The following is a 27,578-nucleotide window of genomic DNA, read 5'->3' as shown; positions in this document are numbered from 1 at the left end:
CTAAATATATTATTTTCAACTAAGTTTTCATTTAGTTCTATCTATTTCGGAATAACAGAATTATTTTAGAAAAGCATGTCATACGGAAAATGAATTAAAATCAATTTTTAGTTTTCGATTAATAATCTATTCGAGTTATTTTAAAATTCTTATATTTGGTTCGAAGTTTTGAGAACTGTATCTAAAATTTCGAAAGCTTAATTCCGAAAAGTATAAAAATTTAATTTCATAACTAAATATGAAAGTGTCATTTCAGTCGCTTTCATCGAACGAAAATCTTCGAGAAATGATTCATCAGTCTTCTCGCTTTCCAAGTTATCTGTATTCGGTCTCCAACGTAAAGTGAAATAAACGCGAATGCCTGTTAGAAAGTTCCCGAAACGTAGAAACGTCGTTCCACGAAGTGACTCGCGAAAGATGAGCGTCGGTCGACGGACGAATTAATTGGCAGATCCGTTGGCACGTATAGCTTCACGGAATTCGCGCGGAAGTTGCCGGAATTCGCGCGAAAGTCGCCGGAATTCGGGAAACGACAACGGCCGAAATTTCAGGGAACAGCGAGCTTCGGTTGGCTTATCCAGCAGGATCCGACAAAACAGTTTGCGTTCTACAAGACGGACGGATCACGTCCGACGGGATTATCCCGTGGAAAGAGCTCGTTCGAAGAGCGCCGTTTCCACGGAGATTGCCGAACGTTCTCGGTCCACGGCCGATCATACCCACTTAAACACCTTCCAGGGGGATAACGAAGGGAGGAAATCCTTTCTCAATGGCCGGGGCCTGGAAAAAAAACTCTCGGTCGGGAAGTGCGACGACGTTAAAGCTCGCGAAGATTACTCCTAAAAGTTGTAGCGCGTGAAATCGCCGCTTTGAAACGTGTCCGGGCGCCGAGCGGCGAAACTCTGCCTTCGAGAAGCGACTCGTCCTTTGACAACTTCGGGAAACCAACCTTTTTTTTCGAGAAAACGAACTGCTTTACGATGAAATTCGAGTTCGAGGAATCTTCCTCTTCTTTAGGATAAAATCAGAAGGTAGGAGAAGAAATAAGTTTGACGGAGTTTCAAAGTGATCGACTTCGCGACTGTGCTGCACTTAATTCGGTAGCAATGAATCTTCTCGAAAGCGAGAAGACCAAAGTGATAAATAGATTGAGATACAACGGAGTAGATCTTTGAAAATGTAGGTTTGGAAGTATCGAAAGATTCATGGGCAACAGGGAAAGAAACAATCCTGACGAAGTTTTGAGACAATTAACTTGCGACTATTTGTCGAACGATTCGGTAACAACGAATCTCTGGAAAACAAAAATACCAAAATGCTAACTACGAAACATTGTGAAATAAATTCTGGAAAAAGGAGATGTAAAAATGTACAAAAACATGAAATCGAGTTTCATGTTTCACAGTGCATTATGTCTAATTTTGCTGAATTTTGTATTCGATTATTTTAGTTCTTGTTAAAATTTAAATTTTGGACAGAGTCGACTGTCGACCAAACAATTCGGTAGCAACGAACGCCTAAAAAGCAGAAACACGAAAGTGTTAAATAAATTGAGAAAGTTTGAAAGAAATATGTATAGATATATTTATAAGAATATAAAATACAAATTTTTCGATAAATATCGAAAATATAAATTATATAAGAATACAAAAAATATATAAGAAGAATATATGAAAATCAAAAGGCAGAAAAAGGAATTCGATAACAGCGAGTCTCTAAAAACCGGCAAAACAAAAGTGTCGAATAAATTGAACAACAATGAAGCAACTTCTCAAAGAGATAAATAAATTTACGATCTTCGAAATGAAAAGATTGTTCGGAAAATGCCGGCGGAGGTGTCGATAAATCTACTTCATCGAACGTTCGTTTTCGACCCTTGACGAAAGAATACAGTAATGTCTCTCTAATTGACGCCCAGATTGACCACAAAAATGGACAATTTGGGAAGAGGAGATACGATTATTCGAGTTGCCTTGCGGTTTATTTTTATGCTTATAAATTGTCCACAATTCTAAAAACGAGCCGCAAGGCTCGAATAATCGTATCTGCTCTTCCCAAATTCTCCATTTTAGTGGACAATCTGAGCGTCAGTAAGGGAGACATTACTGTAGCTGTCTATCCGACCGCGACTGGCCAAAGAACCGGAAATACCAGCGGAGCACGTGTTTCCAGGCCGAATTCCGCGGGTTCGCGGCTTATCGCGACGTTCCACGAAGCCAGACAAGTGACCACAGGTGTAACTAGGCCTCTCCGGAACTCGGTCACGGGTCGGAAGAAAGAAGACACTCTCGATTGTCGCGCGAGAGCAGCCACCAAGCCCGGGTGAAGTGGCGGCAAGGAATTTCGAGAGGCTGGCTGCCGTTGCCAGAAAGGGGGAAAAAAAAGTGAAACGCACACACGAGCTGCCGGCGCGTCGTGTCTCTGCCACGAGAACCTGATCGATAGCTGAACCCACCCCACCGGTTGTTTCGGTATAGTTCGGGCGAGTTTGTTTGCAGCTAGATCGCGGACGTGAAAGGTGCTTTCTCAATCGAACTCGAAAGCCTTGTAAGTTTTAAGGCTTCGCGGGGCGTTGTGTGTACGTGGCCGAAGCGGCTTTCCGAGCTGGCAACGTGCTTCGAGCGAGGCCGGAAAGTTACTGTTGCATTCTAATATCTTGCCGGAGAGACGAATTGTGGAAACTAGGGAACGGTGGAATGGTGGATCAGTGGTTCCTCGGGAAACTGGATTTCTGTTGTATTCTAGCGTTGTGTTTGCTAATCTGGTGCGAAGTAAATGACGAATGGGTGTTCCTCCTGTTTGATGCCGTACGGTGCACTTCGTCTTTTCCTTTCGTATTCGGTCATTTCGAATGGAGGAGAAATTATAGATGAAGGTCATTAGGCTCGATGTCGTGCATTTTGTCTGGTCTTGTTGAAATTTCAATTTTGGACAGAGTAATTTTGGGTAGAAAAGATACCATAGATAAGAGGGTCTTCGAGTTTTGATGTTTCACAGTGCATTATGTCTAATTTTGCTGAATTTTGTATTCGATTATTTTAGTTCTTGTTAAAATTTAAATTTTGGACAGAGTAATTTTCGGTAGAGAAAATGCCATAGATAAGGAGGTCTTCGAATTTTGATGTTTCACAGTGCACTAAGTCTAATTTTGCTGAATTTTGTATTCGATTATTTTAGTTCTTGTTAAAATTTAAATTTTGGACAGAGTAATTTTGGGTAGAGAAGATACCATAGATAAGGGGATCTTCGAGTTTCATGTTTCACAGTGCACTAAGTCTAATTTTGCTGAATTTTGTATTCGATTATTTTAGTTCTTGTTAAAATTTAAATTTTGGACAGAGTAATTTTCGGTAGAGAAAATGCCATAGATAAGAGGGTCTTCGAGTTTTGATGTTTCACAGTGCATTATGTCTAATTTTGCTGAATTTTGTATTCGATTATTTTAGTTCTTGTTAAAATTTAAATTTTGGACAGAGTAATTTTGGGTAGAGAAGATACCATAGATAAAGGGTTCTTCGAATTTTGATGTTTCACAATGTGTCTAATTTTGCTCAATTTTGTATTCGATTATTTTAGAAACAGAATAAACGATGGATGTGCGTCTCTGTGGTCTATGCTGTACGGATCAATTTGCGTCATTTTTAAGATCGTTCTAGGCAAAGCTTCGGAATCGGTGTAGTCTTCAACAGTGAACGTTGCTGTCGTAGAAAAAAAGATCTTTCTACGATTGCAAGGGAAATTTTGGCGAGACCGTCGTCGATGAATTGAGAGTGGCGTTGCTGAAGGTCGAAAAGTTCGATGCCACACGGTCGCGAAAGTGTCGGAACACCTGCGGTCTGCGAAGAATGTTCAAGATTTTATAAGAGGACACGCGATATGGCAACATCTGTTGCCTCATGTTTGTATACATACGGTCTAGCCGGTCGCGATAGTCCTCGGATAACATTTATTCAAGACCTTCGACGACGTAGAAACTTCTTTTCAAACTTGCTCGGGTTCGACAGGTGTTCCGAATCTCTGAATGTAAAACCATAGCCTGTTCTCTTAGCATATGAACGCGCGTGCCGTTGCATAGAGTGTTATATTGATTTCACCGCTTCGCTTCCATTCGCATCGAATGGCAAGCATTTCGGATACAGGATTAACTCTGGAAAACGTATAATCTTTGCCGACGAAGTAAAGAATCTCGATCTACGCGGCGATAACGTTGACTCCGACCGGCCATTGCATAGGAGATAGGCCAGAATTCTTGCCAATGAAGCTCCGGTATCATCGGGATCCAAACTTTTCAGCCACCATCAGCACCACTAAATTATCACCGCCCGAAACTTCCCAGGTCGATAGAGGTCCCGAGTCGTTCAAAGTTGCTGAACTGGCTCCGCAAGCCATGACAGAAACTGTTCAATCAAAGTATAATAGCCAACGCGACTACTAATCGAGTTATTCGCGTACGGATCAAGAGCTAAAACTCCTCCGCCGTCTCCTTACCCCACGTGGAAATAAAAAGTATACGACAAACTCGAAATGATATCGCCTACAGTATGTAGACCGAAAAAGTTATGAATCTTGAAGAAGTTGCAGAAGACGTCTCTCGATTAAATTATTCGACATCCAATTTTTGATACTCCGTTTGAGGCTAGAACGATTTTAGATAATCCTCCCCTCCTATAAATTACACTTTCGCATCTGAAATCTTGACAGAGAAAAATTATCAGCCTTGAAGAAGTTCCTGAAGACATTTCTTAATCGTATCGCTCAAAATCAAATTTTTAGTAGGACCTGAGGACCAGAACGATTTCAGATAATCACTCTCCTCCCTATAAATTGCACTTTCGCTTCTAAAATCTTGACATAGAAAAATTATGAACCTTGAAGAAGTTCCTGAAGACATTCCTTAATCGCATCGCTCAAAATCGAATTTTTAATACTCCCCTTGAGACCAGAACGATTTCAGATAATCACTCTCCCCTCTATAAATTGCACTTTCGTTTCTAAAATCTTGACATAAAAAAATTATGAACCTTGAAGAAGTTCCTGAAGACATTTCTTAATCGTATCGCTCAAAATCAAATTTTTAATACTCCCCTTGAGACCAGAACGATTTCAGATAATCACTCTCCCCTCTATAAATTGCACTTTCGTTTCTAAAATCTTGACATAGAAAAATTATGAACCTTGAAGAAGTTCCTGAAGACATTTCTCAATCGTATTGCTCAAAATCCTATTTTGAATAGGCCCTGAGGATCAGAACGATTTCAGGTGTTCTCATCAGGTTCTCATCCCTCTACAAAAGCCACTTTCGATTTTAAAATGCTGACATTGAAAAGTAATCAACTTCGAACAAGCTCCCGTCTATCATCCTAAAGACGTCTCTGTCCTAAATCATTCAAAGCCCAATTTTAGTGGATTTGTCCTCTATAAATACCTCTTCCGATTATGAAGTCTTCACATAGAATAATAATGAACCTCGAACAAAGACATCCCTGCACTAAATCATTGAAAATCCAACTTTTAATGGATCCCTGAAGAATTGAACGACTTCGGACGATCTCATCGGATGGTCCACACTCTATAAACTCCGTTCCCTCTTTCGAAATCGATCTCGGTCGCCGGATCAGGCAGAAGGCACTCGAGAAAGACGCTGGATCTCGAGGCACGGTCGTAACGCATCACGGTTTGCACAACGATCAGGAAGCCACCAGCTCGATTGAGCGACGTCGGAGGGGGCCAAGGGGCACGGATGTCGGCGTTTCACCTGTGCAAATTTGCCTCGAACCCAGTTTCCGGGGATCAGCTCCTTTCGACGGCCGGCCGGCACTTCATATTCCGGGCTCGAAGCCTCTCGGTCGCTGATACTCGAGCAACGCGGCTACGGAGATCGATGATACGCCGATTCGTCCACTCGGTAGCCGAAACGGGGTCGAATCACGGCTCACTGGTAAGCTCATCGGCCGGCCGAATTGCACTGTAATCGCGATTAAATGAAAAGTCGAGCATCGACGGCCGGACGATACATATCCCGAACGGGGAGAGAACAGGCAAAGATAGAAGGAGAGAGAGAGAGAGGAAGGGGGAGGGAACATTGTCTCGCTCACGACCGCGGAAACCGCTTCGTGAATTTCGAGAGCACGCCGGGAATTCCGGCGACCGGACTCGAACCAGAGGCTGCCGCGATCGGACCGAGAATCTGCAGGACGGGTTCGCTGGGAATCAGCATGTCATTTCTGGATGATGGCGTTTCGATGATAGCGTTGCCGTCTCTACCGTAACACTTTAATAGATTCTCGGCAATCCGCGCAGTCTGCAGAGCAGGCACGGGCAACCAACCATTTCGATTCGGCCCCGATCCATGGTAAAGACCAGCTTTTTTCGAAGATGAAATTACGATAAATGAAACATTCGAACGGAACCTTGAATATTCTACGCGATTATTCTTAAGTGATTGCAAGGTCGGCGGTCATGGTTTCGCGGTTCAAGTACCAGGCCAATCTACGCACTAAATTGTTGACGCGCGTTTTATTACAAAGTAGACTGCGGATTTTATGCAGTAAAAATGTGTTAACGACGCACGGGACGTTGAAGATAAAAGAAAAATTAAAAATCGATGCTGCATTATTTTCGCTGTATCATCGTCGATAACAGGAGACACACATTTTTATCTCATTTTTGGTAGACGAAATGTATAATGAAAATTTTTATTATCCACGAAGAGATTCCCGATCTAATTTTAAGATTTATGCAGAGCATTCCGATGAAGCATTATAATACAATAAATAAATTAAGTATACAGTAGCAACTTGTTTTAACGAACTAGAAAAGGCTGCCCATGCCTGCTATAGAGTTTATTCTCTGCACTGACAGCGAGCGAAGAGCTCGAGGTACAGTAATTTCTCTCTAATTCGCGTTAAGATTGCGCACAAAAATGGACAATTTGGGAAAAGAAGATACGATTATTCCAGCCTTGCGTTTCGTTCTTATAGTTGTTGACACTCGGTAACTATAAAAACGAGCCGCGAGGCTCGAATAATCGTATAATATCTCCTCTCCCCAAATTGTCCATTTCTATGCGCAATCCGAGCGCGAATTAGAGAGAAATTATTGCACATACTTCGGAACCAGAAGACAGTCGAAGAAAGAGGAAAGTAAGACTCGCAGCGAAATTACTGGACCAGGAACGATGAAATTGACAACTTGGGAAGAGGAGATACGATTATTCGGGCCCTGCGTCTTGTTCCCATGGTTGTTGACACTCGGTAACTATAAAAACGAGCCGCGCGGCTCGAATAATCGTATAATATCTCCTCTTCCCAAATTGTCCATTTCTGTCAATCTGAGCGTGAATTAGAGAGAAATTACTGCACGTACTTTGGAACCAAAAGACATTCGAAGAAAGAGGAAAGTAAGACTCGCAGCGAAATTACTGGACCAGGAACGATGAAATTGACATTTTAAGAAGAGCAGATACGATTACTCGAGCCTTGCGTCTCGTTTTCATGGTTGTTGACACTCGGTAACTATAAAAACGAGCCGCGAGGCTCGAATAATCGTATCTCCTCTTCCCAAATTTCTGTGCGCGATCTGAGCGCGAATTAGGGAGAAATTACTGTACCTACTTCGGATCCAGAAGACAGTCGAAGAAAGGGGAAAGTAAGACTCGCGGCGAAATTACTGGACCAGGAACGATGAAATTGACAACTTGGGAAGAGGAGATACGATTATTCCAGCCTTGCGTCTTGTTCTCATGGTTGTTGACTCTCGGTAACTATAAAAACGAACCGCGAGGCTCGAATAATCGTATCTCCTCTTCCCAAATTTCTGTGCGCGATCTGAGCGCGAATTAGGGAGAAATTACTGTACGTACTTTGGAACCAGAAGACAGTCGAAGAAAGAGGAAAGTAAAATTCACAGCGAAATTACTGGACCAGGAACGATGAAATTGACAACTTGGGAAGAGGAGATACGATTATTCCAGCCTTGCGTCTTGTTCTCATGGTTGTTGACTCTCGGTAACTATAAAAACGAACCGCGAGGCTCGAATAATCGTATCTCCTCTTCCCAAATTTCTGTGCGCAATCTGAGCGCGAATTAGGGAGAAATTACTGTACGTACTTTGGAACCAGAAGACAGTCGAAGAAAGGGGAAAGTAAGACTCGCGGCGAAATTGCTGAACCAGGAACGGTGAAATTGACAATTCGATTCTCTAGAGGCAGAATCTACGACGACCGAGTTCAAAAGGCAGTTGCTGCTCCAACGAACGATCGCGGAGGCGAACGAAATCAAACAGAGGCATCCCTGTACGAACGCGCATCGTCTTCGCTGTTCCATTAGCTAACAGGCCATTTAACCGCCCGGCTACCGGGGCTCAAAGCAAACGCATTCCGGAGCAGGGCAGGTGTGAACGTTTAATTTGGTCGTACACAGGAGCAGGCCGGAGTCGATGTGTTAGGTTCGAGTCAACCTTCGGCTCGCTGTTTTGATCCCTGAATAAACGCGGCCGGAGGTTTCATCTTCGAAATGGACGCCGGGGCCGGAGCCGACCGCTGCTTTCAAAGCAGCTTTGCGACGTTCCCCTCACCCTCCGAACGCCCTGGCGAACGTTACGCTAATGTTGACCGACGGTCGACTACAAAACCAACGTGGACCGGCCACGATGTGTTCTTCCATTAGGCCTATCCACCCTCCCCCTGACCTCCTCCATCGACCCATTGGAAGCCAAGTGGCTTCCGAAACTCTTGCTCTGTCATAATATTGTCCGATCCCTTCCGTCAACGTTGGATCGATTCGTTCCGACAATGTTCCGGAGAAATTCCCCGGATACTCGAGTCCCTTTCCATGGAATGACTGGTGTCTCGTTACCGGAATCAGCTGTTTCGAGAATGATGTTCTTAGGAGAGGCTGTCTCGTGGGACGAGTCGAACAGAATGGGGGGGGGGGGGATGGGCCGAGGAAAATCAGAGTGCGTCGTTGTTGAAGAGGATCAATTCGACGATGATCTACTTGAATTCTAGGAAGCTGTATCCTTCCGTTGGAAGGATAATTGCTCGCAGAGAATGGTGTCGGTTGTTTCGGGTGAGAGGAGCTAAGAAGTTCTGTAGGAGGAGCTGAGAAGATGACGGCTGATGTAAATGAACAATTTCAAACCTGAGCGAAAGTAGGAATAATTAAGAAAGATTGGAAGTAGAAGCGAAGGCAAACTATTTCGGTAACAATGAATGATAGCTGGTAGAAGGAGCTATAGAAAGAAGATGGAAGACGATAGGCATTCGCGGGAAAATCAGTCGATTATTATTGTGCTATTATTATTATTGTGCCAACATGCCTCGTTTCCTGCCAATCCAATCGGAGACATTTCCGGAAACATTGTCTCGCGAATTAAATTATTATTTCGATTCTACTCGTAAAGCAATCTTCCGTTAAACGAATATCTTTCAGGATATCAGATCGAACGTCAAACTCCGTCCGCCTGACAGAAGACGTTCCAATCTCTTCAGCTCCAGATGCGTTTTCTCAATTTCCAAGTCCTCTTAGTTCCTTCATATCGAGCCATACGCTGCAACGACGGCAGCTGCGAAGGCTGCCTGGTCAGCCACAATCTCGACTATCGTGTTTCCTCGGTATGTAATTCGCTTGCAAAGGCACCCGCGAACGGGTTTTTAAGGTCCTCTTAATCGGTCGCAGAGCATCGGCCGGCTATAAAACGTCGACGACGTTGGAACGATCGATCAAGCGCCCCGATCGCGCCGCTTTTCTCCGTTGTCGCGTTAAAAGCAAAGCTCGATGCGTCTTCTTGGACGAACGGTAAGCCCTTTCGGCCCGTGGGCGAGACCGTAGCTCTTTGGACGGAGCGATAAAACTTGATCAACGTCAACGACGAAGGACTTTCGCGTGGATTTAGGGGGGATGGGGGGCGACGCCTCGGCGGACCAGGGACGCTAAGCCCGCCACCCCCACAGGCCGGATCGCACCGCGTCGAATCGAACGGAAAATCGATCCCGAGGGCTGACCGTGGTCGATTCTTGCTGTAGCCATGCGAACAAGGATGGGGGATAGAGCGTTGCGTCCAAAAACGTGCTCCGAGCGCTACGGCATACGCTATATCTCATCCGTCTCCCTTCTTCGGCGTCCTCGGGGGGACGAGGGATCGATGTGGAGGACCTGCTGGGTCCTTGGATCGCCGGAATTAGCCCCTTCACTTTTTACCGGTCTATTTATCTCATTGAATATTCAGACTTCAATGTTTGCCAAAGAGGGTTCTTCACAAGTTAACCCTCGGCCGAGACGAGGATTTTCAAATTACTAAGAATATTGTATAGAACGAAAGCTGGATTATGTGCCAAGGATTTAAATAATGAGAGAAATGTACGATAAAGTAATAATATATAATATTATAATAAATGGACGATATGTCTTGGTCTTTTGCTATTATACATTGTCGAATGATACGAGTGTAACTTCTGCAATGAGTATACTTCTATATAATTCTGACGTCCTCGATGTGTCGGCATTCGTTCTCAATATACTTATCTTTTCACAGTATTATCGAGGTTAAATGAATTTACTATTTACTAAAATTTTTGTAAATTAAATATGGTAAAAAAGAAATGTAGGTGAATTATTTAACCACTGTCTGCTGGCGATCTGGCATCATTGTCTTGGTTTCTAAACGAGAAACGTGTTCTTTACACTCGAACGAAACGAATAAAATTTTACTATTTAAAACTTTTAAACTATCTTACTATATAAAACTATTTAAAACACTTTTTACTATTTAAAATTCTCGTAATTTAAACATCCCTGTGTAACTTGTTCAATCCTCATCCGCCACTCCAAAAGTGCAGCGTCTTCCGAGCGCTCGAATCAAATGAAACAATTCAAAAATTCGCCTGCTCGCTTCTTTGCTTTCGACTCTCGAAAATTATCGGTCGATTGTACGTGACTAAATTTCCATTGGAACGCGAATGGGCTGGTTCCGGCGATCGCAGCTGTAAATAATGCAAAGTTAAGAGAAATTCGGATGCGTGGGCCGAGGGAAGTAGCATTGGCCCGGGACTCGCATGATCGCGTAGCAATCCGAACTGCGTGCAGAAGGTCGAAGAGAGCGGCAAGACGAAAGGTATGGAGAAACAAAGAACCGAGAAGGCGCAGATCAGGTAAAAAAAAACAAAACAAAAAGATATAGAATCGAAACCGAGATCGAAAGCGAGACTCGTGTTCGACGACGGAGGATCCTGGCGATCCTCCGGGACCCCTTTGCCACTTCCGGCTCGGCCTCGGCACCTCGTTAACAACGCGATTCGGTCGAAATAGTAGATCGTGAAAAAGCAGGCTCACCGTTCTTCCGGCCGGTCGGCCATTGTTCTGTTTCTGGTACTATCATCTTTTCTCGTCGGGTAGAAGAGGAGGACGGTGGTGGTTGGTAATTTGTCGGAGGTGATAATTACATTGTTACATTTGTTTTATTTTTCTCGTAATAGCGGATATGGTGTTCGTGATTGGTCTCGGTGATCGACTCAAGCGGTCTCCGATACCGGAAGCGGTGGCTGCCCACCGGAAGTAGTCATGGCAGGCGCGGTGTTGGTGGTGGTGGCGGTGGTAGTTGGGACCGGAAGTGGCTGTAGGGCCTGCATGTCGCAGGTGTGGGAACCGCGCTTCTTTAGGTCCTGGAACAATTCGCATTTCGGAAATGTTTCAATTTAGACTCTTCCTCCAGCTTCTCCAATCTTATCTTTCTCTCAAAAATCTTCTTTCACTCTGCCCGTTCTCTCTCCCTCTCGCTCTCTCTCTCCCTCTCTTTCGCTCTCGCATTCTCACTCGAATATTCTCTCCTTTCTCTCGATCGCTTTCTCTCCGTATCTACAGTTCTAGAAATATCAATGCTATTCGTAAAGACAAAATTATTCTAAGCTCTACGTCTCTCTCTCTCTCTCTCTCGCTCTCTCTCTCCTTCCTCCCTCTCCTTCTCTTTCTCTCTCTCTCTCTCTCTCCCTCTGCCTCTCTCTCACTCTCCGTGATTATCCTGTGATTAGCTTTCTCTCTCTCTCTCTCCCTCTCTCTCTCTCTTTTTGTCTACGTTATCGTCTCTCCCTCTCTATCGTTTTCTGTCTCTCGTTATCTTTCTCTCTCTCTCTCTTTCTCTCGCTTCCTCTTTTCGGCTTTCGCTGAGTTCTATCTCGTTTCTGTTCCGAGCTCCTCGAGCATGATTCCGGAAGACGGAACATGCGAACATCCGAACCGTGATCCCGTTTCTCTCCCACGAGCAACTCCCCGCCGCGGAGAAGCTACTCTCGCCGCTCGATTTCGGATGAGATGGGATGAGATGCGATCACGCGCGGCGCACTTCCGGCGGCACCGATCGATCCTCTTTATCACCCCCCGCTTGATTTTTCAACGGAAAGGTTAATGAACCGGGGGAATGAACATCCAGCGGTTCCTACCGACAGCGAACAGATAATTCCTGAATTCTGTTAGGACAAGAATCTATTGAATTTAGCGATCATTATTGTTAGAATCGAAAGTGAAAGGAAACCGTATTCTGTCTTTAATCGAAGCTCGTATCGTGGATCTTTGTGCAAAATGAAAATTCGTTTCGTAAAGAAATTTCTTCCAGTCTCTGGATCCTACAAATTCGTTTGTAAGTTACGAAAAGAGCTTACGATCTTCTAGAACTCTTCTTGAGTAATCCGATAGTAATCATTTGGAATACAAAATAAAAGAAAACCGTGTTAAATTGTACCGAAACTCGTGTTGCTGATCTTGGTGCAAAGTAAAAGTTCTCTACGTATATGTCATCCAACAAAATGTGATTTCAGAGCCTAATTCCTACAAAGTGGTTTACATTGAGCCACGAATGCGATCTTTTAGAGCTCTTCTAGAGCGATCTGGCAATAACCATCCAGAATCAAATGTAAAAGAAAATGCTATTGCATCCGACCGAAACTTCTACCGTGTTCTTTCTCTTTCGCGCAAAATAAAAATTCTCCAGGCAAAAAGTCGTCTAACAATTCACAAAGCAATTTCATCCGGGCTCGGACTCCTACGAACTGATTTACAAAAATTGCGAATCGCTGCTCTCTACTTGATTCTTCTAGAGCCGAGTAGGTCGCGCGAATTATTTATAAAGTAATCGAAATCGCGGTCCCTACGGATACGGCGCAATAAAATTTCAATTTCCGTGAATTTCACTGGAAAAATCTGAATTCGCGCGACGCGCGCACGTTGGATTCCCCAGAGCGGACGAATTTCCGGAAGATCGTGCCGGTACGTCCCGTGATCGATAGCAGTGCCGCAGGATCGTAGATCCGTCGCAGTTCGGTTCTTCTTGTCCGATAATCGTCGCAAAGCTGAGACCACGAGCGAAGAGAGATGTCGAGAGGAATGAGGGGGGAAGAATGAAAGAGGGCGCGCGGTCCTCAAACACGTGCGGACCGAGTTCTCGTATAGAAAAAAACAGAGACAGAGTTCTCCACGTATACTTTCTATATAGATAGATAGATAGACAGATAGATAGATAGATAGATCATGCGGACGTAAAATGAAACAACAGAACAGCGAGAAAAAACGTGAGAACGACGACTGTGAGAGATCAAGGGGAGGGGGGAAAGCGGACAAACGTTGTGCTTCTACTGAACAGACATTTCGAACGACAGACTGTCGAGCATGTAACAAACAGCGGACAAAGAAAATATGGAACAGACAGATATAGACAGATAAATAGATAGATAGATAGATAGATAGATAGATAGACAGATATATAGACAGATAGATAGATAGACAGACAGATAAATAGACAGATAAATAGATAGATATGTACACGTGACAGCGATACGCAACAGCAATTCGGCGGCGGCGGCTACGAAATAAAACAGGTAAAACATGAATTGGTGTCGAAACAGAAAGGTAGTATACATATACATAGATATACATATATATGTATATATAATATCGGTGGTACGACCGTGCTCTGCTTGTGGCAAAAAGGTGGTCGGTTCCGATCGATAGAAGTAAAAATAAAGCATGCCAGGTGCAATATATATATATATATATATATGTAATCATGATCGTGTTCGACAAGCCACTAATTGCAAGACGAGTGTCTCGGATCCTCGCCGGCGTCGTTGTTCAAACAGAGCTCCCTTTTGCGCTTTTCAATCGAATCTCCGTCGATGTCCTGTACGCGTGTCTCTCCGTGTGTGTTCATTCACGGGTCTACTCACGTGTGGGTCGCGCGTACGTGTCTGTGCGAATATGCGGTTCGATTCGTTTCGCCTCGGTGTGCTTTTCTCGATTTTTATCCGTTTCGTTCTTTTTTCGTTTCTCTTTTCTCTTTTTTTCTCTCTTTTTTTATTTATCCTCCTGTCGTTGTTTCCCCACCGCGTGCGTATGCGTTTCCTCCGTTCTTTTCTCCGGTTGTCTTTTTCGTTTCTCGCACGAACGGATCGCGCTACGTGCTGCGGCTGCGAACAACACCGTCGTCGCTCGATTCTCGAACAATGAAACGCAATCCAGGATGCAGTGTGCGTGCCTAGTGGTAACTGCGCGGTTCTAGCTCTTCTCTCGGCCAGATGCACGCACGATTCTCACGTGCGTTCATCCCTCGTCCTTGGTGGAAACGAAAGCCTACTAGCGAAGCGGGTTTACTCGCGGGATTAATCGCTCGCTCGCTCGCTCGCTCCTCGAAGCGGATCGAGCGCTAACAAACAGCCTACCGTCGCGAGTTGCCTTTGACGGCTGCGTTTCTATTTCTCTCTGCGCGTCGATCGTGTTCGGATCGACGCGAGATCTCGATCGGCGACGAATCTCATTCGCGGATTCTGACTGGTTTGACGATTCCTTTTTCGGTTCAATTTGGGATAGGCGAGGGTGCCAGGGCGCCAGAGATCTCAGGATCCGTCGATCGTTGACCAGAAGGATCTTATCACGGTCCTTAGAATGTTCAATCATGCCTTTTTGAAATGATAATCGAATGATGATCGTTCGACGGTGTGGCTGATGAAAAAGATCTTTTACCAGATCTAAGTCTCTCTTAGATTTTAAAGTAAAGACTCTTACTAGATTTTAAAGATCTTTTACGAGATCGAAGCCACACACGACGCAGACATTTCAAGGAATTCAACACCGTACGACATACTTAAAATCGCGTAACGGGGATTTTTTCTTGACCACTGGCTGATTAAAGTCAGCCTGTGCTGCTTAACGAAATGGAAGCCATAAAACAGAAAAATTTCACGGAATTAAGGACCGTGTCGAAGCTCGCGGGATCTTTTATCGACATTGGATAACAACCGTGGATCCTTTCTCGTTCGTTGTCCGACTAAAATCGTCCGTTGCCCATTAAGAAATTGAAACGAGTCGCCGGAAAAATTAGGAACAGCGCCAGAGTTCGCAGGATCCGTCGCCGACGTCTGGCAGCAGCGGCAAAGTTAACGAAAATAATATAGCGACGTCGTTCTCCAAGCGTTTGTTAAACATTTCCGTAGAGTCGTCGATAGATCGTAGATCCTTGCGCGTTTCCAGCGAGCGAAATAAATAAATTTTCAACGAATCGTATCAGTTGTTTAATATCCGTTCGACTAACGTTCGACGCGGTTGAAACGATTATTGGAAAATCGAGTTTGTACAAGGATCCGCAATCGGGTCGTTAAATAGTTGGAACAGCTACGAAGCACGGCCAGCTGATATCAGTCGGCCGATTAGAAATGAAAAGGGAAACGTCGAGGATCGCGAAGGGCCGACATTCGCACAAAACCGTCGGATTTTCCCCGGTAAATCCGTCGGCTGCATCTCTGCACCGCAATGCAGTTCTCCTGTTCGGCGTCTTTCTCTCTCTCTCTCTCTCTCTCTCTCTCTCTCTCTCTCTCTCTCTGTTTCGTGCGGGCCGCGCGTCGACGTGATCGTCACGACGTCGAGAAGACGTCGCCGTTCGACAAGCGTCGTTAATCCCTTTCAACCGGCCTGTCCGTAACGCTGATATCCGTCGGGACGCCCTTCCTGTCGCGTCGCGATGCACCGGTCGCGACGCTGCTGCGCCGATGCAACCGCGACCTTTATGCCTCGTGCACACCGAAACCCGCCGCGGTCTTCGATCTTTTTGCCGATCAATCACTCGATACACACTCGTGAAACTTTGCGAAGTTGTTGGCATATGTCTGGACTACCGTAACGAATTTTTATGTAGGGTGTTTATTTTATCCTGTACATTAAAATATCCTCGTTATTTTTGCCGATATAAGAAAATGTGACAGGACAACTTTGTTTAGTTCGAAGCTAAAAATATTACGATCCATGTTTCTTTCTCTCTCGAGGATATTTCTTTTGACGTAGGTCTTCGCTACTTTTTACATTATCCCTGCTTTTTATGACGCAGCATTGCGATGCACATCAAGACGAATTTAACGATCTCTGACCTGCGACCTTTAAATGTTCCCGAATGGACATTTACATGGCATTCGGTGACAAAGATATTGCTTCTTCGTCATGAACCCTTGTCCAGGCCATTGTGTCAGAAACAAGATTATTACTTTTTTTTCAATTCAAAGAGACGCGTAAGATAACATAAACACCCTATATATTGCTGTCATCGAAATTTTGGTAATAGTATGTCGGAGACGAAGACCGGTTCTGACGATCGATGTCAAAGTATTCGTGTACACCGAGTGCACGCGTAGTTGGAATAGTCAAAAAATATTAACTAAGCAAGACGTTTTTAATAATGAAAGATAATTTGGGACAGCGTATTTTAAAAGACTTTAACGATTGCGCGATAAATGATACGGTCCGGTTTCCGGACACGCAGTTGCCACAATTTTCGCGACAGCGAGCCATAAAAATTCCGAGATACAGTCCGAACGTATGCAAATAAGCCTGCCAAGCTTCATAAATGCGAGGCGCTTAGTTATCCCCAGAAAAATTCTCGAAGTACACCTTAAGAGGAGCTAGACAAATCGAGTGAAACTTAATCTCCCGTCGCTGACACTTCCGGCACGCGATGCGACGAAGTATAGCGACTTCGCCTGCCTTCGAGGAAGCTTGCCAGTGCTTCTTCGAACGGTCCCTCCCCTCTCGAGCTTGTCGAAGCGGAATATCGCCGAGTGTCGCGTGTGTGAACGCGGCTTATGCCAGCGGTCGCGGTTGCTTCTTTTCACCTGTGACGCACGAGACGCCCGTTGTGGTTTCTTTCTGTCGTTATTTCGGTTACGGGACCCGTTTCCAGCGATTGATCGTTGCGTCGGGCCACGAACGACCGAGGAAACGCGTTCTACCGCCGACAGCGAGAGCGTCGCGACGCGGATATCCAACCGGAACAAAGGGACGCTCCGGCGCTTTGTCCGGGGAACTGATGAAACACTGGTAACCGTGTTGAGCTTTGCGCGCCGCCGTCTTCTTGACACTTCGTAATACGATACTGACAGTAAATGAAAGTGTAATCGGAAAGTCAAAGGAACCGACCTGGCTAATGGAGCCTCTCTTCCGCGTCTGGAATCGCGACGTTAAAAAAAGCATGTCCAACTTCAAAGAATCAAAAGACTTCAACGATCGCACGATGGTGGTTCGATTTACTAAAATTCGAACAAGAAGTTGTCTCTGTCAAAACTTGAAGAGTTCTTTAGAAAAAATTAAGACGGAAGATCTCCAAAGATTTTAAAACTTGTACACCAGACGGCGGTATTAATTTTACGATTCTGGTAAAAATTTGGCGATGCGAAAATTTAGACGGTCTACTATTACAATTTCATCAGAATGTCCAATCTGGAAGAGTTGTTCAACCCGTTGCGCTATAGCAACGAGTCACAGTCACGACGAAGATTCCATAGATAATTGACTAAAAATGAATGTTATTAATTCTTGCTGGATCGAAACAAAATTTGATTTTTCTGTTCTGAATATCTACGAATCGAAATTAACTGGAGATTTAAACTGAAAACTTGTCTCGTTCTACAAGAAAAATGATTAAGAATGAATAAAAGTGTTAATCAACGTGGTCGCGGAAAAAATCGTGCTGCAACGAATAAAAAAAGCTCCAAATGTTTTAACGCTTATACAGAGGTGTGGTCCAGATAATTTCACTATTCGCGACAAAACTTCGGAGACGCCGACAAAGTTCGAGATACAAAAATTCTGGCAACCACCGTCTTCGCGTTTCCATCAAAAATTCACAGCCATAATCGAATGCATGAAATGCTTTCAGCAGTCAACAACTCGAAGGCTTCCGGCGACCGGAGGAACTAGGAAAGATTTCACCGGAGCTCCGCGTCTGTCGGGGAAACGTCCGAGGAGGAATTTTTATTACAAGGAAATAAAAACGGTACGTGTCTTTCCGTTGGCACTTCCGCGATTGATCCCACCGCCGCGGCCTGCGCCGACGAACGGACGAGAGACGGATTTTTCCGTTGCCGGAGAAAAGCGTTTCGGGTTGCGAAAAATCGCGCGTGTCGGAGAGGGAAAGCGAGAGCGAAGGAACGGAGCAACGCGCACGTTCGCGTCGCATTAAACATAATACAAGGAAAACGCATTAGGAGGGGCTGCGGATGCCGGATAGCAGGCGGGGGCGGAGCGGGAGGGGGTGCATCGTACGAACCGTTGTCGACGTCTTTCAGGCTGGAGCACATTAATCACCGGCTGCCGCCGCGCGGATGAGATTGCTGGCTTATTAACGCATTCAGGGCGGCGGAGAATTTGTTGACGAAACGCTTTTCCTCGTTGGAAACCGTCGAGGCAATAGGTTTCGATAATAATCGAGCCGCTTCCGCTAGAAATTGCCGAAGAGATCTAGCGTTTTGCAAGCGAAACAAGCAAAATTCAAGCGAACGCAATGCCGGTGGTACTGCGTGGTAGTTATAAGCTAGTTATTATACTCTCAGTGCTCGGTGATTCTAGTGCCAAAATTTTCGTTTCATATCACAGTAAATTCTCCCTAATTGACGCTCAGCTTGGAAGCAAATGGACAATTTCGGAAGAGGAGGTACGATTATTCGAGCCTCTCGGCTCATTTTTATAGTTGCCGATCGTCGACAATTATAAAAACGAGGTGCAAGGCTCGAATAATCGTATCTCCACTTTCTAAATTGTCCATTTTTTGGTACAAACCGAGCGTCAATTGGGGAGAATTTACTGCACGTACAGTGTTGACGAGGCTGCAATCGTAATCTTAGACGAATTGGCTACCTTTGAGATGGCTACCTTTTACTTCTGACGAAACTGTAACAGCGTCTCTGGTTTGACTTTTGCGTACATTTTTGCCGATAGTTGAACCATGTTTTAAATTTCGTAGACCAATGGATCCAGTAAATACTAACCATTGCAACTAAACTAACAAGGGAAATCCAGCGATTGATACGCGCCGATTTCGACGAATCTTTGCACAAGCGTTCGCTGGACTGTGCGAAAATAATTTCGGAAAAAGTCACTTCTCCGCGAAAACAAGGAAAACGTGACTTCGACGAGACAATCAAACAGCTGCGCGAAGATTCGTAAAAATCGGCGTCGCATCGGTCGCCGGTGTTCCCATGCCTAGACTCGAGACGGCAATACAGTAATGTCTCCCTAACTGATGCTCAGATTCTGCACACACAGTAATGTCTCCCTTACTGACGCTCAGACTGTCCACTAAAATGGATAATTTGGGAAGAGGAGATACGATTATTCTAGCCTTGCGGCTCGTTTTTATAATTGTGGTCAATTTATAACTATAAAAATAAACCGCAAGGCTCGAATAATCGTATCTCCTCTTCCCAAATTATCTATTTTAGTGGACAACCTGAGCGTCGGTAAGGGAGACATTACAGTAAATGAACAATTTGGAAAGAGGAGATACGATTATTCGAGCCTTGCATCACGTTTTCATAGTTGTTGACAATCGGCAACTAATAGAACCGAGCCGCGAGGCTCGGATAATCGTATCTCTTCTCCCCGAATTGTCCATTTTTGCTGGACAATCTGTGCGTCAATTAGAGAGACATTACTGTATTCACGATTCTCAAGTTACTGGCAGTATCAATCGGCGTTCCCGCGAACGAAGGTATAAATCGACGAGGAGAAGTAATCAGCGGAAAGTGATCGCCGCTAATAAACAATTTAGTTTGCGGCCGGTTAAACGCGAGGAAACGATCGATCGGCCATCGGTCTTCCGCTCGGGGAAAGTTCCGAGTTATTGTTTCCTCGTCGATAATCGTTCCGTCGCGCCATGAAACACGGCAAAGGCATTCTTCCGAAAAATCCGGCTCAAAGGAGAGCATCCTTGACGGGCAGCGCGCGGGGCTGATTGAACGGAAGCGCGGTTCAAGCGCTCGTTAAACCAACAGTCCTGAAGACAATCGCGGGAGAGACAGTGGCGGAGGCTGATCGTTCCCCGAGACGGCGGCCGTAATCGAACAAAGGGACTCGGTTGACAGCTATTTTAGGGAAGAAACATGTCGCGGGCTCTTTGTTCCCGGTATTTCTTCGGCGTCGTGACGATCCGAGCGAGCTCACGAACAAAGGGAGAAGATCCGAGGAAGGCGCGTAGGAACCGCCCCCGGTGTCGCGAGCTTCGCGATTCTCGTCGTCTCCCGCTTTACGGAAGAACGAAGTGGAACGCTCCCCTAAATGGGAAACCTAATCTCGTTCTCCCTGTGTGTGTGCGCGCGCGCGGCCTGTTTCGGCCGTCGGCATCCTAAACGCGACGATGCACGGATGGGAAGCTCGCTAAAGTAAAATAAACTACAGACCCGCGGTCGGGTGGGGGTGGGTCGCGACGGGGTTGGGGATGCGTCCTACCCTGCCCCTCAAAAGTTTGCCGTTGCTTATCGAACGGTGGCGAGCCGTCGATTCGCCGGTGAAATATTGATGAGCTCGCGCGCGCTACCCCTGGCAAAAAGCACTCGATCCGACGGACTAATTATCGCGGCCTACGAATTACTGGGACCCCGACCGTGGCCAGTCAGCCTCTGCAATTATTTACACGTTCGATGCGTAATATCTTTCGGTTGTCGGCCACTTTAAATTCCGCGATCCTTCAAATTTTATAGTTCACCCACGATAGTTAACCCTTGGCGGACCAGAAGTATTTCACGTTCGCGGACCGCCAAGTCCGAGCTAGTTTTCGTACGAAGCGAAATTATGTACTGAAGAGTTTTATAGCAGATATAGAGAAGAAATATTTGTTTTTTAATTAAAATTCGTTGATACATTTTCATGAAAATTACCGCGTCTATTCTTCGTTTATCGCGTCTATTAGACGTTTTATTGATTTTTGCCAAGCATATGGGCGGCATTGGACCTCTTTGCGGCACGGCGGGATTAAAAATGTCCCATCATTTTGATGCACGGTAATGCATAGTGGGACATTTTTATAGAACCACCTCGAAATATTGCGATCGCTGCATGCGCATTCGTGAACCCATGCGGCACGGTGGGATTATTTTGAGTCCCATTCTATAACGACAAAACGAATTGTCGGGATCGAATTATTATTATTATTTTATGTTTTTATATTATGTGATTTCTTTTTCCAACAAAAATGTACCAATTTTGTATAATTTAAAGCGCAATAAAATTTCTGTGCGACATGAGACTATTTCATTTTCTAAAATCTTGTGCCCCAAAGAGTTAACAGAGACTGCGGATTCAAACGTAAAATAAAATTTATCGACACTAATTGCAAAATATAAAAACCACATATAAACGTTTCTTCCTTTCTCTGAATATTCCATCCATTTAAAAATAAAACAACAGTGTTTTTAAATTATTTAGACATACTTTCTTGATGTATTAATATTTCCCGTAACAGCACGAAAACCGCAGTTTAATTATAACATTGTCAGATGACAAATTGTCCCCAAGTTCCATTATCCCAGAGAGTATACAAAGCTGCGAATTTCGAGGTTCCTGCCAGGGGGGAGGGGGTGTGGACACACAGAGTCCCGAGGCATTAAAATTACCATAGAAACTCCATCGCACACAACGCCGTTCTCAGATCGTTCCATCGAACGTCCTTACACGTTCCTTCGTTTTAAAATGTACGTATCCGAATTTTCCGGAAGCGTAAAAACACGGAACGGGATCGTCGATAACAAGATGCTCGCAAACTTTTCAGCAGCAGTGCATCAAGATGCAGACGCAGTGGGCTTGAAGCCGATCTCGCGCGAGAATGCATTCGTCAGAAGCCAGATCAAGAAAATCAGCCGCAACGCGTTGTTGGTGCGGATCGGGGGATGGGCGCCATGCCAGGAGGGTGGTTTCGTGTCTGCGTGGACTTCCGGTACGCGGGGAGAAAAGAAAGACCCTCGAAGAACGGGGAGGAATCGTAAAAGAAAAATTATGGGAGGACGAAAGCTGGGAAGCTAGGTGATCAGAAGAAGAAGAAAAAGAAGAAGAAGAAGAAGAAGTAGTAGAAGAAGTAGAAGAAGAAGAAAAAGAAGTAGAAGCTTGGCCGAGGGGAGGAGTGTTTCTCGGGGAAAGCAGACACCCAGAAGCCAATCCAGGGATCAGCCACGCGGCACGATATATTCTCGACCACCAAGGGGATGCATGGGGAGGCCTTCGTGTGTCCTTCGTCCTGATCCTGGCGTCGAAGGACATGAAAAGCTGCCTCATATCCTCCCAACGACCACACATCTTATACACATCTTAGAAAACATCGTGGAAGTTTGTACGCGCGCGCGATCACGCAACCCTCGTCGAAAGGCGTTCGAGCCGAACGAACGAGTCCTCGTTCCCCTCCGCGGTTCGACAAAGTGCCAAAATACAAAATTTCGATTCCGTGATCGATCGTTCGGCGAAGTTGGCTACGCAAAGCATTCGAAATGGAACAGAAGTAATATCTACGCTCGGCATTCGGCGAGATTCGCTCGTTTTTGCTTCGTGAACGTCCACTCGAAATCGATACAAATACAAACCGACGGTACATAATAAAACAAAATACGAACTTCGGCCGAACCGAGGGACGAACTAGCATTCGTTCGACAGGCCTAAACGCGCCGTAACGCACGATCGTATACACTGCACTAATCGTAAACTACGTTAATCGTGGAGATCTCGTTGTCTTCCGGACACCGTTTTATAAGTCTGCAGGTCTTGTTGCGTTCTGTCTTGTCTGTTCGAGTCTGTACAGAGTGTCCCAAAAATGTCTCCCAATCCGAAAGTAGGGGATTCCTGAGGTCATTTGAAGCAACTTTTTCCTTAGCGAAAATGCAATCCGCGGCTTCGTTTACGAGTTATTACTGAAAAACAGTGACCAATCAGAGGCGAGATCGTTTGGCGCGAGACGGCCGAGTCAATGAGCGGAACTGGGCTCCGTGCACTCGTTGGCTGGGTCACCGCGCGCCAGCCGAGCTCGCCTCTTATTGGTCAGTGTTTTTCGTTGATAACTCGTAAACGAAGCATCGGAGAAAATTGTCGCAAAGGAAAAAGTTGCTTCAAATGACCTCAGGAACCCCCCATTTCCAGATTGCGAGACATTTTCGGGACACCCTGTATATTCTTCTACAGCGAACCAATTTGATGGAAAAGAGCCCATTCTCGCAGCACAATGTTCCCTCATCGGCGTCTCACGAACTGCGCAACTTTTCGCGTTCGTTTCTCGTCGAACTTCCCGCAGAAATTTCGCGATCCTAAAGCATCGAAACGTACATCGACATCCTCGGTCCATTAATAACAATTAGACCGCGGATTTTACGAGACATCCAAGGAACATTCGAACGAAACAGAACAAGAAGCGCATTTGTTTCGACAACAGCACAAAGACCCGCAGTCCGGCGATCGTTTCAGACTCTCAGGCGATAACGGAGTGGTCGTTCATCATCGGAATCTTAAGTTTCCGAGGTACGCGCGCCGCAACAAAGAGCAAATCCCCGGATGCTGTGTCGCTGCGGTTCTTTTTTTTCCATTGCAAAGAAACGAACCGGACCACCCCCGGTGTATACGATCGTTTAACACGCGAGGATCGCGTGGATCGCGCGCCGGCCGTACAACAGACACCGAAACGATCCACAACATAGTGTACAGCGTACAATAATTATATCATCGTAACCGGAAACGGTTTCCGCGTAGCGCGGGTGTTCTTTTTACCTTTTTCCGCACTTCTATACGGTCTCCGTAAACGAGCACCACTCTATCCTTGCTCTCGTTCGTGGTGATCTGATACGACAAGCTCTACGATATGGCGGTTTCGTGTGCGTGTCCGGCGGCCATGTTGCACCGTTATTCCCAATTCGTTCCAACGTCGGTATAGCGTCGATAACGTTGTTTCGTTTAATCACATATACATATATGTATATATATAGATACATACATATAAATATATATATATATATATATATATATATATATATATATATATACATATTATATTTTTTGTATTTAATTTTCGTCGCCCACGAGATTCCAGCGTGGGAGCGAGCAAGAGAAGAAGAGAGAGAGCCGCGCGAGAAAGATCCATCGGGGTTCGTTACGAATTCCGCACGGTTTCACGCCGAACCAAATTGTTGTCGTTCGAACGATTTTCGTTTCATGCCGTTTCGTTCGTTTTTTTTCCGTCGTTCGTTTCGTGCAAAACGTTGTGTTTTTTTTGTTTTTTCATTGTTGTTGTTGTTGTTGTTGTTGTTGTTGTTGTTGTTGTTGTTATTGTTGTTGTTGTTGTCGTTGACGTCGTCGTCGGCGTCGTCGTGCGTGTTCCCCAGGTTATCGACAAGGGTTAATTAGTTTGTCGCAGGTTGCGCGCGTGTTCAGGTGAACGGAGAGGATGTCGGAGAATAGAAAGGTCGCCGGATGATGATAAACACGATGGTGTGGGTGGACGGTGACGGTGACGGTGAGACGATGACGATGGACGATGACGATTGGCGACGGCCACGATGACGAGGAGAGTTGCGGGCGGACGTCATCGTTACGGGGTCCAACAGTGTGTCCACACGATGATCGGTGAACCATGACGGATGGTGGGCACGGATATGAGGAAATAACAAGAATTTCGATTGATTTAAATTGTTCTCGCAAGAGTGTCGCACTGTGTGTGTTTTTTTTTTGTTTTATTACTTTTTACTTTTATTTTTATTTTACTTTATTTATTTTGTTTGTTTACTTTTTTTTTGTTGCTCGTGTTCTTATCTTTACTCTCTAGTTCTCTTAGCCTCTACACATTTATTTGTCTGTTACTTGTTTTTGTTTTGTTTTTTTTTTTTTGTTTTTATTCACGGTTTCTCCTCCGCCGTCTCTTCTCTTGTTCCTCGCACGAACGTGACATTTATATACAAGTACAGATCCGGTCACTGAAAACGTATCTCGTGTTACCTTTTGCTTCCTTCGTGCGTTATCGACACGCGTGTTCTCGTCTCCGTTAGAGTGTCTCGTTCCGGTGCGCTTTCGGCCGTGTCTCGAGAGTTTTTTTCCGTTTTTTTTTTTTATTCCGAGCCTATGTTAGCAGTTTTTTTTTTTGTTACTTGTTCGATTTTGTTATAGGTATGGTTTTGCGATTTCTAGTATCGTTTCAATTCTGTGTCGTTACATATGTTTTTTGTTATGCGTTTTTAGACGTTCGTTTCGTTACTTTTTAAGGAAGTTAGAACGAGGCCTCGACGAGGTAAGTCCCGTCCATCGCAGCCCCGGTCTGCCCCCCCTGGGCGCCCGATACTTGGGCCCTTGTCGCCGGGATGTACTGACTGTACGCCTGCTGAAATCCACACGACAAGCACACACTACATTGTTGCACGCTAGGCACGCCTACCCTACAGACTGTTCTACGGATTGGGCCTAGGTTTAGCTACTCGTGAGCCCCGCAGAGTCGTCGGACGGGTCCCCCAGGTTGCGAATTGCGTCCGCTGCAACCGGCGATCGGCCTCTGCCGACCCCACGCTACGCTATAGATCCTCTAACGCTAAACGACCCCTACGATTAGTCCCAAGGACGTGCGAACCGTTCCAACTACCGTTCAGGACGGTTTCACTGACCGATGTCCCGGCACCGATTTCCCGTTCCAACGATCGATAGGTAATTCTTAGGGTGTCCCAAAAATATCTCGTAATCCAGAAATAAGGAGTTCCTGAGGTCATTTGGAGTAACTTTTTCCTTGGCGAAAATGCGATCCGCGGCTTTGTTTACGAGTTATTGACGAAAAACGGTGACCAATAAGAAGCGAGCTCGGCTGGCGCGAGGCGGCCGAGCTAACGGCGCCAGCGGTCGAATTCCAGCTCAGCTGGCGCGAGGCGGCCGAGCCGACGGCGCCAGCGGTCGAGCGGTCGAATCCCAGTTCCGCTGATTGGATCGGCCGTCTCGCACCAACTGATCACGCCTCTCCTTGGTCACTGTTTTTCGTTAATAACTCGCGAACGAAGCCGCGGATCGCATTTTCGCTAAGGAAAAAGTTCCTTCAAATGATCTCAGGAACCCTCCATTTCGGGATTGCAAGACATTTTTGGGACATGTAGACTTCAACACGATCGACGCTCTTGTATGTTCAGCTATCGAGTGCCTTGCTCTCTTCTAGCATTTTTTTACGCGTGTTTAAATGTCTCTATAATTGTAAAAAGGTGCATTGTTATACCCGGAAGAGCCTGGGGAATCATCCCAGGCAGGAATAATTCGCGTGGCTTTTGCGATTGAACCCGAAAAAGTTCCGAGATTTGAAGATGAAGGTATCGAAATCTACAAGAATCGTCTACCGGTTGTCGAAACGAAAAAGGAGTTCGGTGTACGGTAAATTCTCCCTAATTGACGCTCAGACTGTGCACAAAAATGGACCATTTGGGAAGAGAAGATACGATTATTCGAGCCCTGTACCTCGTTTTTATAATCGTTGACGATCCGCAAGTATAAAAACGAGTCGCGAGGCTCGAATAATCGTGTCAGCTCTTCCCAAATAGCCCATTTCCGTTTACAAGCTGAAGGAAAATTAGGGAGAATTTACTGTACCGGGATTTTCTCGTGATGCCAGTGTTGGTGAGGCTGTTCACTGTCGTCGGTGAACGCAAAGAACTCGGTTTACTATGTTACGTTTCTAACATCGACGATGTTTAAGGAAGAAACCTACGGACCCCTGACTTCATTCAGATTTCGATTAGCATAGATCGTTTTCTCCGGAACGAATATTTATTCGAGATAGTCATGATTGGAATCACCGCTGTAATTTCACAAATTTTCAAGGTACATTTCGAACGAACGAAACGTTTCGTTAAACTTACGCGTTACTCGCGGACATCTCTCACAGAGAGAAATCTGAATTTATTCCGCGTGCTAGAGCAAGCGGAAAACGAAAAATTTCACCGCTATTCAAGATCTCAGTCCATCAGCGATCCAGATAACGCTCGCTTCGAAGGGATAGAATGTATAAATCACTGATCTACGCTAGATCCTACGCGTTCATGGCTGTCAAGCACCCTAAAACCTCGATGTCGCGTGTCGAGGCAGTTGGGGCGGATGTGAAAATCGTAAAACAGCTATCGTCGAGAGCCCCGGCTCTCGAAGGTGCTTCTACCTCGGCACCGTGTGCCGATGCTCGATCCATCGATCGTGATGTATCTAGAGCTCTAGGAGCTTCCATTAACCTCAACAGTTCGTCGTGTTTTTCTGTCGAAAACCTCCGCTTGCCCGTACGACGTTCTATAACTAAA

At 45.3% G+C, this 27,578-nt stretch overlaps 1 protein-coding gene across 9 annotated transcripts in view; it reads right to left on the bottom strand.

Annotated features, from left to right (window-relative positions):
- Shal (potassium voltage-gated channel protein Shal) overlaps positions 1 to 27,578 on the bottom strand; it is a 263,748-nt gene that overhangs the window by 11,502 nt on the left and 224,668 nt on the right. For 3 of the 9 annotated variants that reach the window (XM_076523687.1, XM_076523685.1, XM_076523684.1), the window contains one exon: positions 11,438 to 11,660. Coding sequence is in view for 6 of the 9 variants with exons in the window: in XM_033485501.2 (XP_033341392.1) it covers positions 11,511 to 11,660; positions 24,043 to 24,126 (234 nt within the window). In the remaining 3 variants the exon portion in view is untranslated. Of the gene's footprint in view, positions 1 to 11,331; positions 11,661 to 24,042; positions 24,127 to 24,558; positions 25,643 to 27,578 lie in introns of those variants that run through there. The other 6 variants (XM_033485502.2, XM_033485503.2, XM_033485501.2 and 3 more) reach the window with 5 other exon arrangements.

The sequence above is a fragment of the Megalopta genalis genome, chromosome 7 (genome assembly GCF_051020955.1).
Source record: "Megalopta genalis isolate 19385.01 chromosome 7, iyMegGena1_principal, whole genome shotgun sequence".
In the NCBI taxonomy this organism is placed as follows: Eukaryota; Metazoa; Arthropoda; class Insecta; order Hymenoptera; family Halictidae; genus Megalopta; species Megalopta genalis.
Note: the sequence above shows the minus strand (reverse complement) of the source record. Positions and strands in the feature narration are given on the sequence as shown.